This window comes from Balaenoptera physalus, assembly GCF_965194825.1.
Source record: "Balaenoptera physalus genome assembly, chromosome: X".
In the NCBI taxonomy this organism is placed as follows: Eukaryota; Metazoa; Chordata; class Mammalia; order Artiodactyla; family Balaenopteridae; genus Balaenoptera; species Balaenoptera physalus.
The window spans coordinates 9,871,292-9,887,536 of NC_138903.1; the positions used below are offsets into that span (position 1 = coordinate 9,871,292).

General features: G+C 42.1%; 1 protein-coding gene across 2 annotated transcripts in view; it reads right to left on the bottom strand.

Moving 5' to 3' along the window:
* The window catches only part of ARHGAP6 (Rho GTPase activating protein 6), a 497,891-nt gene extending 487,701 nt beyond the window's left edge, over nucleotides 1-10,190 (bottom strand). The window contains exon 1 of one of the 2 annotated variants that reach the window (XM_082447001.1): nucleotides 1,950-10,190. In XM_082447001.1, the coding sequence (XP_082303127.1) occupies nucleotides 1,950-2,528 (579 nt within the window). In that variant the 5' untranslated portion in view covers nucleotides 2,529-10,190. The remainder of the gene's footprint in view (nucleotides 1-1,949) is intronic. The other variant, XM_082446997.1, reaches the window with a different exon arrangement.
* Nucleotides 10,191-16,245: the final 6,055 nt, after the last annotated feature.

A 16,245-nucleotide genomic window follows, 5' to 3' on the forward strand; every position in this document is an offset into this window, starting at 1 on the left:
TATGTTAGGATATCTGGGACTCTATTAAACAAAACCAGCCTTGGACCTTCATGCCAGGATTCCATCCAGTCATTCCATGTCTGCCTCAAGAATAAAGGGATTACACACACACACACACACACACACGAACATTTTATGAGAAAATTTTGTTCTTTTGCTAGATGGCTATGTACTTAGTTTTAAACCACTGCAAAAGAGGTGAAAGTCATGGTAGGTTAGCTTGCAGACTGCCCCAACACTGCACAGAACAGTTTGAAACCACCCAGTATTGATGAAGTTCAGATACTTGTCCATTGATTATGAAATTTTAATGGATAAGAAGAAAATTTCTAACCAGTTGTGATCATCTACAGTAGACTGCCTTTCGGTCATAAGAGCAACAAACAGCATCTATATACTATATTCCAAGTATGTACAGTTGCTAAGAAAAAGCAGAGACGTTCTTAGTGATGTAATTGGTTTAAACATGAATGTCAGTGGCTGTCCAGTCCAAGAACTTGGCTTGCTTTTGCATTTCTCTCTCTTTCTCTCAACTCCTACAGATTAATCAGATAACGTGTGCTTCTGATATAGAGAAGGAATCCAGGCCCTTCTAAAGACCAACAGAAATTCAATATTTAGATTCTTGACCCTCTTTCTAATGCTAAGTTCCCTGGTTTGGAGAGAATCTCTTGCTCTCCTACTTGACTTTTCTCTCTACTGCCTATCTTCCTCAAGAAAATGGGCAGAACAGTCAGCAGTGTTTGTTAGTTTTTGTAATCCATGCTCCCCACCCAACAGCAGCAGTTACTTTGACACAGTAACTAATATTTTACTAATATGTGATACGAGTATTTCTGATAAATACTGCTGATTTTTCTAAGGCAGTCTAATAAAAGCCAAAATTTCACAGTCATCTCATGTTAACAGAGCAAGGTATGATGTTGGATACTATTTTCTAGTCGTTTTTCTTGGTTGTGTTTCCTTTATTTAGTCTAAATTTCCAGCAATTACATGGTATTTCATTTCATTTCTGTAATTCTAACTGTACTTTAAAACATTTAATTACAATGGATGGAATCTCTCCTTATGGAAACAGATCCAAGGCAAATCTATAGAGTTTGTGGACTGAAAGAGATTAGGAGTTGTTCATTTTTAAAACAACTAGTATTTATTCTCTAAAAGCATGCAGCTTTCCAAGTACCCATCAACCACAGTTTCCCATTAGCTCTGTTCTCCATTCTTCTAAACCAGAGAGCAAACGTTTTTAAAGGTACCAAATACCTCCCTCTGAGTTCTCTATTTACTAACGATTCCTGATTCATGTGTATTTCACTAACTACTAGTAGCCCTTAGTGGAATTTGGGCATATTTCCATGATCTTTCATAGCCTTAAGCAGAGATTTTTTTTTTCTCCAGGATTAAACTAGTACTCAGTACCATAGCTCTCTGAAAGCAGACCTTTAGGGAGAAGAAAAGATCAAAACTAGAGAATTCTAGTAGTTACTCCCCCAAACACACAGACCTACACACACACATATCAACAACACCCTCAAGAATAATGTTCCTGAATTCTCTGTAAAACAACCAGATGGCAGAAACATTTCAAAATATATTTCCTCCAATCCTGACAAACAGCTTGGAAATAGATCATGTGAGTTCCAAAAAAATATCAACATTGGGTGAAGGGATAAGATGACCCTTGGAAATCACCTGCAGCGCAAAAAGGAAAGCACCTCTTCCTCTAGCTCCTTCCACTGCTCCAAAGTGGAGCCAAGAAGTCCTAACGAGACACGTGTGGGTGGCCACTAGGGACGTCCCATTTGCAGACACCATTTAACCAGCCAAAGAGGAACAGCCACACCAGGAAAACCCCGCAGTGGGTCCCTGGCTCTGTAAGTGAGAAGGAATTAAAGAACTTCCCAGGTGTCCAGCCTTGGGCCATGAGGACACGAGGCACCGGACCCTACCTCGGACTTCCACACGACATAGGGTTGGCCGTGGCTGTCGGGTGGGGACTGGAACTTTCTTTGCTGGAGCCACCTCCTGGGAGAAGCGAAGATGCCGTTGGGGCCTCCCCCGGAGGAGCAGAGGATGGTGCTGCGGCCACTGCCCGGCCCGGCTAGGACTGAAGGCAGGTCCCATACCATGCTCTTCTTGAGGCCGCTGCGACCAAGGGGGACCTCATAGTCAAAGTGGAAGCTGCCAGAAGGTGACTTCTCCAGAGGGGTGCTGGGTGTGGAGAAGGACGAGCAGAGGGGTCTAGGGGACGGGAGTCGGTTGGCCCGGGGAGGCGGGCCCCGGGGAGAGGACGCCAAGCGAGAGCCGAGACCCTCGGCCAGGGACAGCGGGGAGCAGACGCGGCCCCCGGTGGCCCCCCGCGAGCCGCCCTCTGAGCCCGCCTCGCCCCCGCAGCCGCCGATCAGAGCCGGGTCCAGGCTGCGGGTCTGGCGAAGCTTCCTCTTGGAGAAGCCCTTGGCCGAGGCCGCGCTGCCCGAGGCCGGCGAGGAGCAGGAGAAGACACTGTGGAGGAGGCTCTGCGCGGACATCTCGGCGGGGCTGTGCCTGAGGGCCACCCTCTTCCAGCTCTCGGAACTGCTAGCGCTTTGGGGCGCAGAAAGCAAGGGGGCTCAGGCGAGGCTGCCAGGCGGGGTCGGGCCAAGGCTCGCCGAGGCCGGTGGAGGGCAGTTCCCGGCTCACGCGCCACCAGCGCGCTCCAAGTGCCCCGGCGGGGGCAGAAGCAGGAGATCCATCACCAGCCTTCTAGGAAAAGGGGTGAGGAGGGAGGGCTCCTTCGGTCGCCAGAACCTTCTCCCAGAGCCTAAGTCACGAAAAGGGTAAGGAAGAGGAGGAGGAAGGTCAGGCGCTCGCTGGGTTCCCAGCTCCGGCGGCCAGCGCCACTCCCCCTTCCCAGCTGAGGCAGGAGATGCCGCGCTCCCGCTCCCAGGCTCTGGACAGCCTCGATGTCTCCAGCAAGCTCCTCCTCGCGCCCTAAGGACGGTCCCGAGGGCTGGGGAGGAGGCCTCCTGGGCGTGCGCCCAGGGCGCGTCCCTCGCGCTCTCGGCGCAGTGAGAGGGACTTCCTCCCGCGCTGGAGCTGGGCACCCGGGCTGCGCCCCCGTGCACCGTCGCCGTATCCGGGCCTCTGAAGCTACGCGTCTGGTCGCCACTTGGCTGATGAGCCCACTCCTCTGACTGGCTAGGCGCAAGAGTGTCTCCAAGTTCCAGGTTCCCCCGAGGTGCCGGTCTCGCTACAAAGTGGGGACACGGAGCGCGCAGCGCCCAGGGCCTTCCAAGGGCTGAGCGGCTAGGGTGGGAGAGAATTCCCAGCTGCGCTCAGGGAGCTAAGGGGACAACCACAGGGTCGGCTGTCCATGACCCGCCGGAGAGGGGCTCTTGATATTCTCAGCCCAGCCTTGGGCCCAGGGCAGGCGCGGAGATGTCCCCGCACGCTCGCGCTAGAGGCAGCGGGAAGGGGGCGGCCCGGACGGGTAGGGCGGGAGGGAAGCCAGGTCTGGAGCTGGGGCGGAGCCAGGAGCAGGAGAAAGCAGAACGTGGAGTTTTCCAGGCACCAAACCTGGGAGCGGCGCAGAGAGAGCACCGCTCACCACCGGTACCGGGTCTCCTGGGGAGAAAGCCCCAAGGACGGAAGTGCGGACCTTCTCCCCCGTCTCCCCTCCCCCAGATCGAAGGGGGCGCCAGCTCCGCTCACGTTTCTGGAAAGGAAGGGAAGTGTCAGATTGCACCCCACCCACTGGTGTCAGATGGATAGCCCGAGACGGCTGCTCTGAAGTTGGAGATAAATCTCCTGCCTTCCTTTTCTCCGCCCTGCTGTTTTTGTTTTTTAAAAGGGAGGATAGAGATTCAGTTCAAATGTAGTGGCTGCCGATGAATGGGCTGGAGCTGGGGACCTACTAAGAAAAGGAGGGGAAGGGGGAGGGGTCCTCGCCATGTAAGGGTCGTGCAGTAACTGTACTCGAGGAGGAGGGGTGAGTGAGGCCGAGCAGGGGGCAGGCGCCCGGCGCAGCGTCAGCCCAAAGGCTGCGGAGATTGGCGCTCACAAAGCGATCGGTCTCCGGGTTCTGCTGTGGGACGCCTTTGGGCGCAGCGCGCAGCGGCCACATTCCTGGGAAGCTGGAAAACGCTGGCGATGTCAATGTTCCCTGCTTGAAAACAAGCCTGGGAGCACCTTCCCCCGCTACTGTCCCACCCCTAGAATCTATAAAGCGCGAAGCCTCGCCCGCTTCTCGGAGGGCTTTTTGACGTAACATTTAAGTTTTGCGACGCATCTCACAACCATCTCAGCAGTGGAGCAGAGAGAATGTTGGAAATGCCTGCGTACTTTATTTAACTGTGTTCGTGTGTCCTCTTTTACCACTTCTGGGTGAAGAGAACTTTATACAAATGTAAAGGTGACTTTCTTTTACCATTACTTTTATTAAAGAAAAAAAAACTTACAGTGAACTTGTAAATACAAGTGTTTGACACAAACATTCGCCGTGTTGTGTATAACATCAGAATTGTCCAACTTTGATTTTGGAAGGCTTGTTTCATTCCCTATAAAATTTTCAGGGGGAAATTTAATGTCTTTCTCTTCTTAAAAAACGTGTTCGACGGTCCTAGGTATTTGACTGTCTAGGAGGGGTCACGTCATGAAATCTAATTAACAGAAGAATTCGATACCTCCATAAAGGGCTTCATTCGGACCCCAGGATCTCTGACCTACCCGTTTTTGTAAACGCAGCGGAACCCACTGCGCTCAGGGAGTTCCCTCCTGTAACTTTATGACCTATCTGCTGCCACAAGACAAAAATGAGATACAAATTTCCCATCATCCTCAATGCCGCCCATCTCTTCTCACCCTGAAACATAAGTACTCTTTTCAGTGGCTGACGATTAGATGTGCTGTGGAGAGACACAGCCTTTAAAATTGCTTCCTTTCCTGCATGACTACACACGCCAAATTACATTTGGGGGATTGTTGTCATTTGCTTCCTTCCCTCCTCAAACAAGTCACAGTAGAAGTAAAAGAGGGCGGGTCTTGCCTGCCCTTTCCTTAGTTAACAATATCATGTAACTTGTCACTAGTAAACATTTAATGTCTCTACCATTTGGATACCAGTGCATGGAACTGGTTATGCTTCATTGGATTTTGGTATTTGGAGTAGATGGTTAGCAAAGTCACACGTCACAGGACCACTTACAACTCAGGTGGTTAAGCAAATGTAATTTATAATTTATATATGTGCTATTTCTCTAAGCCCAAAAGATGACCATGGGGTTGAAAATGCAACCCTGCCACAATGACGCAGGGCTAATAAGAATACCCTCCAGGCAGGAAGTCATACATGCTTGGTCATGGATGTTGGGGAGCCAGTGAGCAGAGGCTTAGAGCAAACGCATCCAGTTCATTCATCATCTTATTTCCAACAGGTCCTGACTCTCCATTAGCCTGGAGCTTGCCTCAGCATAGGGAATAATGAATAAATTGCTTTGAATATCCATAAAGTTAAGCTCTGGCTCCTTTTTAAAAACCCGGTGTAAGTATATATGCTTTTAAAACACACGGGGAAAATGTAATGGCACTTCTGGAAAGAAAGATTTTATAAGAAAATTATTTGGATTTTTTAAATGGTATTTTTAAAACTATTGTGATTTCCAATCTGACTGCTATTAGGCTTATTTTGCAGTCATTTTGGTGTATGGCTTATTCATGCATTCCTAGTTAGGGCATCCTATTTTACTGTTGTTTGTTATATAATCCCTTTGCTTATACAGACCCAACTCACACTGGCCTTTCTGACTGACTGCCATTTTATGCCAGACTTGATTAAGGAAGATCTGGGTTTCATTTACCAATTTCAAAAATGACTGGTTTTGTTATGTTGATCCCCAGAATCTTTCTTACAATTCATCAGCCTGCTTCAGAAGCAATATAACTGGTAGTTTAGAAATAAATGGTTTTGAATGCATATACTTTAAAAATCAGGTGTCTAAGACTTTGCTCCTTTATTAGGGCATTTGATGTTGAAAAGTAGTGTCCATATTTGTTTTTGGTTTTGTTTTTTTCCTCAGAGCCGAAGTTAATCAAAGCCTAAGGATACCTTTTATTAAAGGGCAGAACAGTGTGTTCACTGTTCCTTCCCTGTTGTAATTATCCTAGAAACTCAGGATAAAAAATATATCTATTCCATCTGGTCATGGCACAAGAATATTCTAATGAAAGTTCTAGAGACCTTGACATCAAGGTATCCTCTTATCAAGGATCCTCGAAAATTCATCAGTGTTCTTTCTATTCCCTTGAGACACTGTTCTACAAACACATACATCTTACTACCAAAGAATATATTCTGCTAAACCTAAATTTCCCTTTTCTTAACTTTATCCCTTGAAATTTTTCTTATCTCCAGCCAAAATTCCTCTTTCCCCTTGGTGTCTAGACCCTCAAGCTATCTGTAGATTTCTATCATGCCCCTTGGGTCTGACTTTGTGGTTTGGCTACACTATAAAGTTCATATTTTGCTTTAAAACCATCATTGTAGATGATCTCCTCTGGACTGCCTCCAGTTGCTTATTTCTTTATAGTCCTGAGGTCCAATATTCCAGGTTAGGGCATCCTATTTTACCCTTGTTTGTTATATAATCCCATTGCTTATATAGTCCCAAATCACATTGAACTTCCTGATTGACTGCCATATAATATTTCAGACCTCTATCTGATTGGCTCCCAAGTCAGGCAACATCACTGATTTTTGTTTCATCCTGCCCATGTCTCTCAAACTGATTGTGATCCCTCTGATATCATTTCTACATTCTTAGTGGTATCTGGGGTAAACAATTCACAGCATCTCACTCTCCCACAGAAGAAGTCAAAGGTTCTGCCTCCAAGCTACTGAAACATGAAAAGGAGGACATGATTTTAATCTGTGTGATGTGGAATATATGAGAAACGGGTGGAGAACTTTTACAGGACTTAAGAATTCTAATTACATTAAATAGCAATAGTGTCCCATGCCTAAATTACTTCTTGATTATAAGCTAGGAATTTTTTGCAGCTGAATCAAGAGTGTTTCTTTAAATTCCTATCCTAGGATCTCCCTGAACGAATATAATAGCCAAGAACTTAAATTACAAATGACGGATAACAGTGGAGGTAAATTTCAAGTCGCAGGATAATCCTGTATGAGTAAGATTAGCAAAAACTCACTTTGTTAAACACCAACCCAGCACTGAGGAACACTGATCACTTTCCAAAGACGGAAATGGTGTCATAGTTATTCTCTAGATGGTGAATATAATGATTTGCAAGATAAAAGGGTATTTGAGAGATTGAGTCCTAACTGGTACTGTGATGTGAAAAGACTAAGATATAAGTTCAACTCTCTACCTTAAAGAACAATTTAATATTATAATACCTAAAGAAATATCCAGAAAAAAAAATATTTATGCCAACACTAAAGGGAAAAAGCACCAAACATGTCCATACCATTTGGTAACTCGAATTTAGTGTTGTATTCAAGATTATCTACTCAAACAGCTTGGTCCTAACCCTTCAATCAATTGTTAATATAACAATATAAGAACAACTAACACTTGTTGGAACTTCCTATATGGCAGGCACTGGGCTGAAAATATGCATGCACTATCCAAATCAACAGATACACACACACACACACACACACACACAGAGAGAGAGAGAGAGAGAGAGAGAGAGAGAGAGAGAGAGAGCGCTATAATACTTAACCCCCGGTTCTACAGATGAAGAAACCCAAGATGTAGAAGCATCTAAACCCCTAGTTAAGTGGCTAGTATTCAGATCCATGTGATCTAACCTCGACTTCTAGCTCTTGCAGGACTAGAATTGCAGATTAAGAAGCCGTTCCATTTGGAAGTGCTTTGGGACCATGTCTGAATGGATTTCAATCTGTTGATTTCTTATCTAGCTGTATGACCTTGAGCACATCACTTCACAACTCTCATCCTCACTTCCCAGTCTACGAAATCATGTTCACTTCAGAAGGCTGTCGAGATGAGTAAAGGACCTAATGTATGCAGCATGCTTAGCACAGAGCATCCTGGAGAGAATAAGCACAGTGATGGGCGTTATTACTATAATCTATACAAAATCAATAATTTTAAAATTACTTTACGAATCCAGCTACACTAAATGACCATCCCTAATGCGAGTTCACCTGGTCTTACACCCAAAAGATCTAGTCAAACCTTTCTAATTTGCTAATGAATCCTTTGTTTAAAACTGTTTGTGAAAGGCCCGTGGTCGACCCAGTAAATAGTCTAGCTGGGATTTTCACCACCCTCCCCAAGTTTTAGAGGTGTTGTCAATACCAACTAAATAATACCAATACGTTCTTTCAAGGCAGGGCACTTTTTTGAGTCAAGTGAAAGTTTGGGATTCTCTATATTCAGATCAGCGTGTAGAAAATTTTTGCCCTCTGTTACGTTTATATACCAACAGGTCAGTTTTTTGACTCAATATTTTGGATCAGTTTCACATTTCCCAGAATTGGAACCATGAACTCTCTCTTTAAAGCAGGCACCAAGTTGAGGTTTTCATACTCATCTAGTTAACCTCAAGATCTGTGACAATTTCTTCTGGTACTATATTCAGAAACCTAAATGACTATTCTTATTCGTATTTCTCACTTTCCCCCTACTTTGTGTGTCTAATTCCACCATCCCTTACCAATTATGAACTTAAAAAAAAGCAAAATCAATGGAGAGAAAAAAAGTCCTGTTTCTGTGTTAGCACCTACAATGAACACACAAAAAGCCACTTGCAACACCATTCATTCTCTCATTTTCTGTGCAAATATTAGCAACGTCTTCTATGTTTTCTAGTGTTTCATCTTTATCTTCTCAACTTTAAAAAGCAGTTTTGCATACACACATTGTTCTACCCTATTACTTGTTTATTTTTCCAGCTGGTATGAGTACAGTATTTCTAAATATCAACTCTTCTGTTTTCAGGATACTCATTAATGAGGCAGGTAAAAAGCAAGGTCGTATAAAACTCTTAAGCCAGGTTGCAGTTTAGATGTGCATAGCAGAGTTTCAGGGACCAAAGCATGAAACAAACAATTGTTGTTTACCTGCAGCCAGCATTTGAAAGAGTCTTCCAACACTAAATCCGAAATATGTGACCATCATCACTTTTGGTTTTGGCTTTGAAACTTGATCTCAAGAGATTTTTAATAATAATACAAGTTGGCTGACAACCAAATTTAATTTCGGTTTATAAACATTTTTGAACATGCGTTTTGTGCCAGTGGCATTCCTTCTTTGTTAGTTTTACTTTCTTCTGTCTTTGTGGGTGAAGATGCACTTGGAGTCTCAAAGTAAGTTAATTTTTTCTGAACCTGGTACATGGTTCAGCTATACTTAGTTACTTAAAGTAGTTTTTAAAACCTTCCCAAAGCGTATGTTTTAGAACTACTTTCGAGGATGAAGAATTATATAATAATGTAAACAGGCTTTAATATTTTGTTATTACTCTAAAATTTTCACAGTCTAAACATTTTTCAATATGTCTGATTTTTAAAGTAACTGAATAATACAGATTTTTTTCCTCTGAAAACTTTATTTTTTTCCCCAGAATCTTCACTTCTCTATATTGAATGGAAGTGGGAGAACCTATTTGCCCACTATCTTTTTCTAATGACAAGATGGGATGGTGTATAGAAGGGAGAGGAGAAAAGAAAAACAATTGGTACTGTGATTGAGGTATGCATTTTTTTCTCATCTACTTTACTGAGGAGTAATCTACATACACTAAACTGCACCAATGAGCTTTGATAGCTGTGTGTACCTATGAAGCCACCACCACAATCAAGATACAGAACATTCCCATCACATCCCGGGTATGCTTTTATTAACGTTCCATGAACATTAACCACTAGATTTTGCACTGTATAATGGTTGAATTGTGCCTTCAGTCAGTATAGAAAGGCAAGGAGAATTACATAGAGAGCAGGGCTTTTTACCTCTTGTACTGAGTTGAATTGTATTCCTCCCAAAAGATATGTCCAAGTCCTAACTGCTGTAGCCAATGAATGTGACCTTATTTGGAAATAGGGTCCTTGAAGATGTAATGAGGTTAAGATTAGGTTAGACTGGATTAGGGTGAGTCTTAAATTCAATGACTGGTGTCTTTATAAGAGAAAGGAGAGGGCAATTTGAATACACACACACACACACACACACACACACACACACACACACACACACACACACAAACACACACAGGAAAAGGCCATGTGAAAATGGAGGCAGAGGTTGGAGTGATGTGTCTACAAATCAAGGAACACCAAGGACTGCCAGCAACCACAGGAAGCTAGGAGAGAGGCATGAAACAGATTCTCCCTTACAGCCTCCAGAAGGAACCAATCCTCTTGACACCTTGATTTCAGACTTCTGGCCTCCTTAACCGTGAGAGAATAAATTTCTGTTGTTTTAAACCACCCAGTTTGTAGAACTTTGTTACACTTCTTAAGCATAATATGTCACAGTTTGGTTCTCATTCTTTCTAACATTTTAATAAAACCCAGAGCCAAGAATTCATTGAGCAAAAAGCAATCCCAAAGATTTTAAAAACAGGGCAAGAGAATGGCTAATGAATGCTTTTCAGTGTTTCATTTTAAAAGAAAGGAGAACAACGGTCAATGGCACATCCTGCCTAGGTGCTAAGCATGCTGACATCATTGTCATAGCAGCAGCTGAGCTGCAGGTGGGTCCCCCACATGGTTCCAGCCCTCCTTCAAGATGAAGCTCACTTTGCCTCCTCAGGAAACTTCTGCCCTTCTGTGCATTTGTTTCATGAAAGGTACTTGGGGCTTGGTTTTGTAATTGATCAGCAACACAGAGAAGTGTATCACAGGCTCAAGCTAGAGAGAGACACTAAAGTCCAGAGGGCTGTGACGCTTTAGGGTACCTTTTTTGGTGTTTAATTCACTCTGCATTAAAGGGGCTGAGCACACACATCAGGCGCAAATGCTAGAATGGACCTAAGAGAAATGCCTTTGAAAGGACAGATGGGAGCTGATCAAACTCAACAGGCATGGAGAACCAAATCCTGGTAAGGTTTGCTCTAGAGAGAACCTCCAGGGATCTAGTTGAAAAAAGAGAGCTGCTCAGGTTCATAGCTGGATGCCCTTCATTTGCCTCCTGTACGATTTATTGGGAATTCCTTGGGTATTTTTCACAGTTCACTGCTTTGTGGCGTGACAAAGATTAGAGACATACCAAAGAACTCCCACCCCCCTTTAAAGATATAGGAATGGAAATAAGACACTCAAGGATTGTAATAAGCAGGCTGTGAATCAGGGAGCCAAATTTAAGGGATTTCCTTCTTTTTTAAATAGAAATGGTTTTTATAAAGCAATGTCATGGAGTTGGCAAATGCAAACTGTCAGAAGTTGTTGAAGATTTACAGTGCAGTGAGGGAAACAGAGAAATTAGAATCATAGATCTAATTTTTAATCCAGGCTTGGCTACTAACTAGCCCAGTCAACTAACCTTGAGCAAAATAAATCCCTCCTCAACTTCCAGGTCTCAGCTCAAACTGAGACCTGGAAGCTGAGAAGCTCTCCTTGACTTCTCATTCCTGGGCTAAATTAGGTAGATGTTATATGCTTTCTTACTCTCAGACCTTTTCTTCATCATAGCACTTATATATGGTATTTATTAATGCAATTATATATGTTTAAGCTCTGACATCGCCAAGATTTTAAGTTTCATGAAGCAAGAGCCATCACTGATTGGTTTCCTCTTGTATTCCCAGTGCTGAAACAGTTCATATCACATAAGAATAAGGGCTCAATCAATAATCATAAATCCACCTCCCAGCCCCAGTCTCCTCATCTGGAATTTGGCTTTTCAGGTCCCTGCTGGCTCTTACCTTCTGTGTCTCAGAAAACTTGGAATTATCCTCAGGCACCAGAGGAAGGTATCTTTGTTGATTTGACTTGTTGTGGAAGAACTAAAACAACAATAATGATATAAGCATCTGCTTATCAAAACTGTTGCTATTTCATTAAATGCATGGTCTTTGAGTTGGACATCAAGTTTGAGTCCTAGGTGTGTGTGTGTGTGAGAGAGAGAGAGAGAGAGACAGAGACAGAGACAGAAAGAGAGAGGGTGGGAGGGAGACCAACCAACCTTGGGTAAAGTTATTTAATTCTTCAGAGACTCATTACTTTCTTTGATACATGGACTTAATAGCTATGAGGTATAAAGCATTTAGTACATTTTCTGACATATAACAAACACATAATAACTGTTACCTATTATTAATAAAATTTATTAGCATGAAATATAGAAATAAGGCACATAGTATGGTTTGTCTATGGTCCTCACAACTTGATGAGGTAGTTATTATCTTCACTGTCCAAATGAGGAAACTGAGTCACTAACAGGTTAAAAACTTGCCTAAGTGATCTAGTAAATGGTAGACCCAGGATTTATACAAGTTAGCTTGTCAATGATGGAGCCAGTAAGCTAGTCCCAACAGACAATACTAACTGGGTTTTTAAAATATGCTTTCTATGGAAGATGGCTGGCAAACAAAAAAGAAACGCTAATCTCCTCATTCACACTATCTAGACCACGAAGCCAAGACTGGGGGTGTCTGGGTGTGGGGGTCAGGTGTGGAAGAAGGGAGAAAGGAGGGCTTACCATTTCAAAAGCACCTATTCCATGTCAAGAACTTTACGCAGATTATTTCTACACAATATTGCTGTGATGTGAATATTCTTATTCCCATTTCATAAATCAGTGATTCACACCCACACCTGTGCAATGTCAAAACCCATCTACTTCCCACTACACGTCATGAATATTGAATCTGGCTAAGAAGGACAAAAGATCACGGTCATCATAAAACATGAACAGGAATGTCATACATTTAATTTGAACTTGCCCTTCATACTTTCTGAATGCAGACGGGAATTAGGCAGCCTGAGCTGTGTTTCTTGTGTATATATTCAATTATTAAAAGAGTTCTAGCCTTTTTTCTTCCAGGATAAATCTTTAAATTTTTTTCCCAGGGTCACTATCTAGTGCTTTAAACATGTGCTCTTGGGCACTTTTCACCTGCTGCATATTCCTCTTAAGTTGTAAAGCCTGAAACTGGACACATCGCTCTTATTAGAGACATAAACAAGCTGTGTTTAGTTTGATTCATGTGTACTGAATAAGAAATTGAGTAGAAGGCCTTTATTCGCTTTTTATGATTCGCCTGATGTCCCTAGGGTGGTGGTAAGCTCATCAAATTCTTTTTATTTATAAAGTGAGGGAGGCCAATTCTAACAAACTGGGTTTTAAGGTTATGAGAAGTTACTGTTACTAAATTCCCTTTTATTATTCAGAAGGGCTCCTTTTGCCCAGATGAGTTCTCATCAATGGAAAAGTCAGTGTACTTGAGCCAGATGATCCTTGAGGCATTTCCAATTGATGCTGGAGCAAATGGTGTCTTTCTAAATGGAGATTGATTTGATAAAGGAGGGCGGGCCAAGAAAGAATCTATTTGGCTCAAACGTGACAAAATGTGGATCATTAAGAAAATAGAAAAAAGTATGCTTAAACTACTCGAGAGCCTGATTGAGGAAATAATCAACTATCATTTGATTGTATAAACCTTTTATTCAAAAAGTCCTGAATTCTTTAAAAAGCATAATATCCTTTATTGACAATAAACACAGCTCAGCAATGCCAAGGCAATATTTTATGCATTCAGTATGTCCTCAGATCTGTGCCTCTTTCTTTGACCTAGTTGTTAGTATCTCCACCAGCAATGAGACTCATACAAGTAGGAAAAGCACAGTATCTAGTCCATTTACTTAAGAAATGGAGAAATCCGTGGGACAAAAATGACAAGTGACATGCCTATGATAAGAGATATTGCATTCTATTCATTTCTTAGCCTCAGAATATTCTACAATGCCTGATACAAGATAGGCACTAATTAAAATGAAAAAAAATGAATGAATTTGAGTGAATGAATGAGAGATTACTGGAGCTAGAATTCTTGCCACCTGACACACCGAGGTCATCCTCTGTAACGTTGTTCTGAATTGCATCTGTGACATTAATTAGCTCAGTTCATTTTTTAAAACATCTTTATTGAGATATGCGTCACATACCATAAGAGTCACCATTTTCAGCTCAGTTCATTAACTCAGCTTAGCCAAACAGTGCTGAGTTATATATATGTATTTAAAGTCTGCTTCAAGATTTGTTGAGAGACGGGGTGAATATACACAGCTAAAACTAGTTTTGGAATCCATCCCTTGATTTATTTGTTAATGTATCCCTTGAGACCACCAATTGAGAAATGAGTATATTTTCCAAAATATATATTGGCTATAACTAAAAGAGGGGTGGTTTTTTTGGGGTACATTTTTAACTTAGTGGAGAAATCATTACAATGATGAGGAGATTGCTTTTTTTTCAGTCAGAATCTTGCTAGAAAAAAAGAGCTTCCAAAAGAGAGTCATGGGATTTTCAGATGATTGACCAGATCCAGAGGCTAAGACTTCTAAGGAGAAGCCAGATGGATTTACTACTACCGATTTCCAGAAAGATAAAGTATTTGTTTTCATAGATTGCTTCAGTGTCCTGGTTTGACATTTACTCTTGTATTAAAAGGCAAATTAAAAACACTGGAAATGAAAGGGCCAGATAAAACATAATCCCAAACTACCCTGGAGGGACAAAGTAATTGATAATGATGACTTAGAGCCCCCTTTTGCAGCCCTGGACAGCTAGCGTTCCGAGCACTATTTGGTTGGTGCCTCTCTTTATTTGAAAAGATTTAATCCATGGTCAACCAGCTTCTTTCTCTTCTAGAGCTCAAACTATTAGTCTAATGCAGAACATTATCAACTTTTTAAAGGTAGACATTGAACTCAATGACACTTTCATTTGATAAGATTGAAAGCCAAATGAAAGTGACCTGCTGGTGAGAAAGACCTTTTCTCCTCCTCTTTCTTTCCTTTGTCAGCTTTTTTGTTCTATTGCTAACAGAAATGAAACTTCTTCCAAAATGTAGCCCCTTTTGTGTGGCAATCACAGGACACCTTGGAAATACTGATTTTCACACATGATCTTTCTAGAGAAAGAAACTTCGGCACAGATCTCTTGACTGACCTGTCTCAAATTAGTCAAATAGTTTTCAAACTCAAATAGTTTTCAGTAGGTGGGTTTGAACCTTCAAGTTCTAGTCAAAGCATCTCTTGAGATATTTCACCCCAAAACGGGTGATCATGGCTTTATACGCATATTCAAACAGTCAACAAGTATTTATTGAGCAACCACTTATGCACCAGGAATTCTCCTCTGTGCTGGATATACAGCAGTAAACAGAAAAGAAAGTGTCCCTGCCTTCAAAGAGCTTACCAAATTGTAAAGAGAGGCACATGGCAAATACATAAGCAAGTTAATATATTGATATAATTTCAAGCCATGTGCTATAAAGAGTGGAAAACAGAGGGAATGATGGGCTGCTTTAGCTACAGTGATGAAAAAAGACCTTTCTGAGGAGTGGTAGCCGATTTGATATCTATTTGCCTGTAGAGAACTCAGACTAAGACAATAATCCAAAAGGCAAATGGTGGTGACCTTAAACACTCTGAGCAACCAAGGCAAATGGAAAGGGTAAGCCTTAATAGACCTGAAGCTTTCCCAAAGGCTCACTTCACTGTCCTTATGAGAAAAACAAAGTCTGGCTTCTCTTAAGGGACCTGTTAGAGGCTTTAAATAATCAATTGCCTTGATTGGCAATGGCATTTACCTTCAGGGGGCCAGGCATTCCAGTTCAACCCACAGATCTATAATCTCTCTGAAAAGACAGTACTTTTGTGATTTAAAAAGTGTCTTTGTAAAAGTACTTCACTTACACTCAAATTATAGTTTCCAAAACTAAATATAATTTTGGCACATATGCCACTGGCTGACTCCCCTGCATTGCATTTGCCTTTAAGGGCACGTTCACTTTCTAGTTCTCATGCTTTCAGACACTGCTGTCAGTTGGGTTCACAGCCCTGCAGGGGCAGTGTTTCAATGACCTCCCATGTTTTCATTAATTCTTAAAAAACTTTACACAAACATTTCTCTTCATATTAGGTTTTGCAAACCTTTGCCCTTGTGCCTTTTTTTCTTTCATAAAATCCTAAATTTGGTGCTTAGACTAATTTGACCTCAAAATATATCATCTTTTAAATAAACACAAGACTTGACAAGATCCAGAAACTGG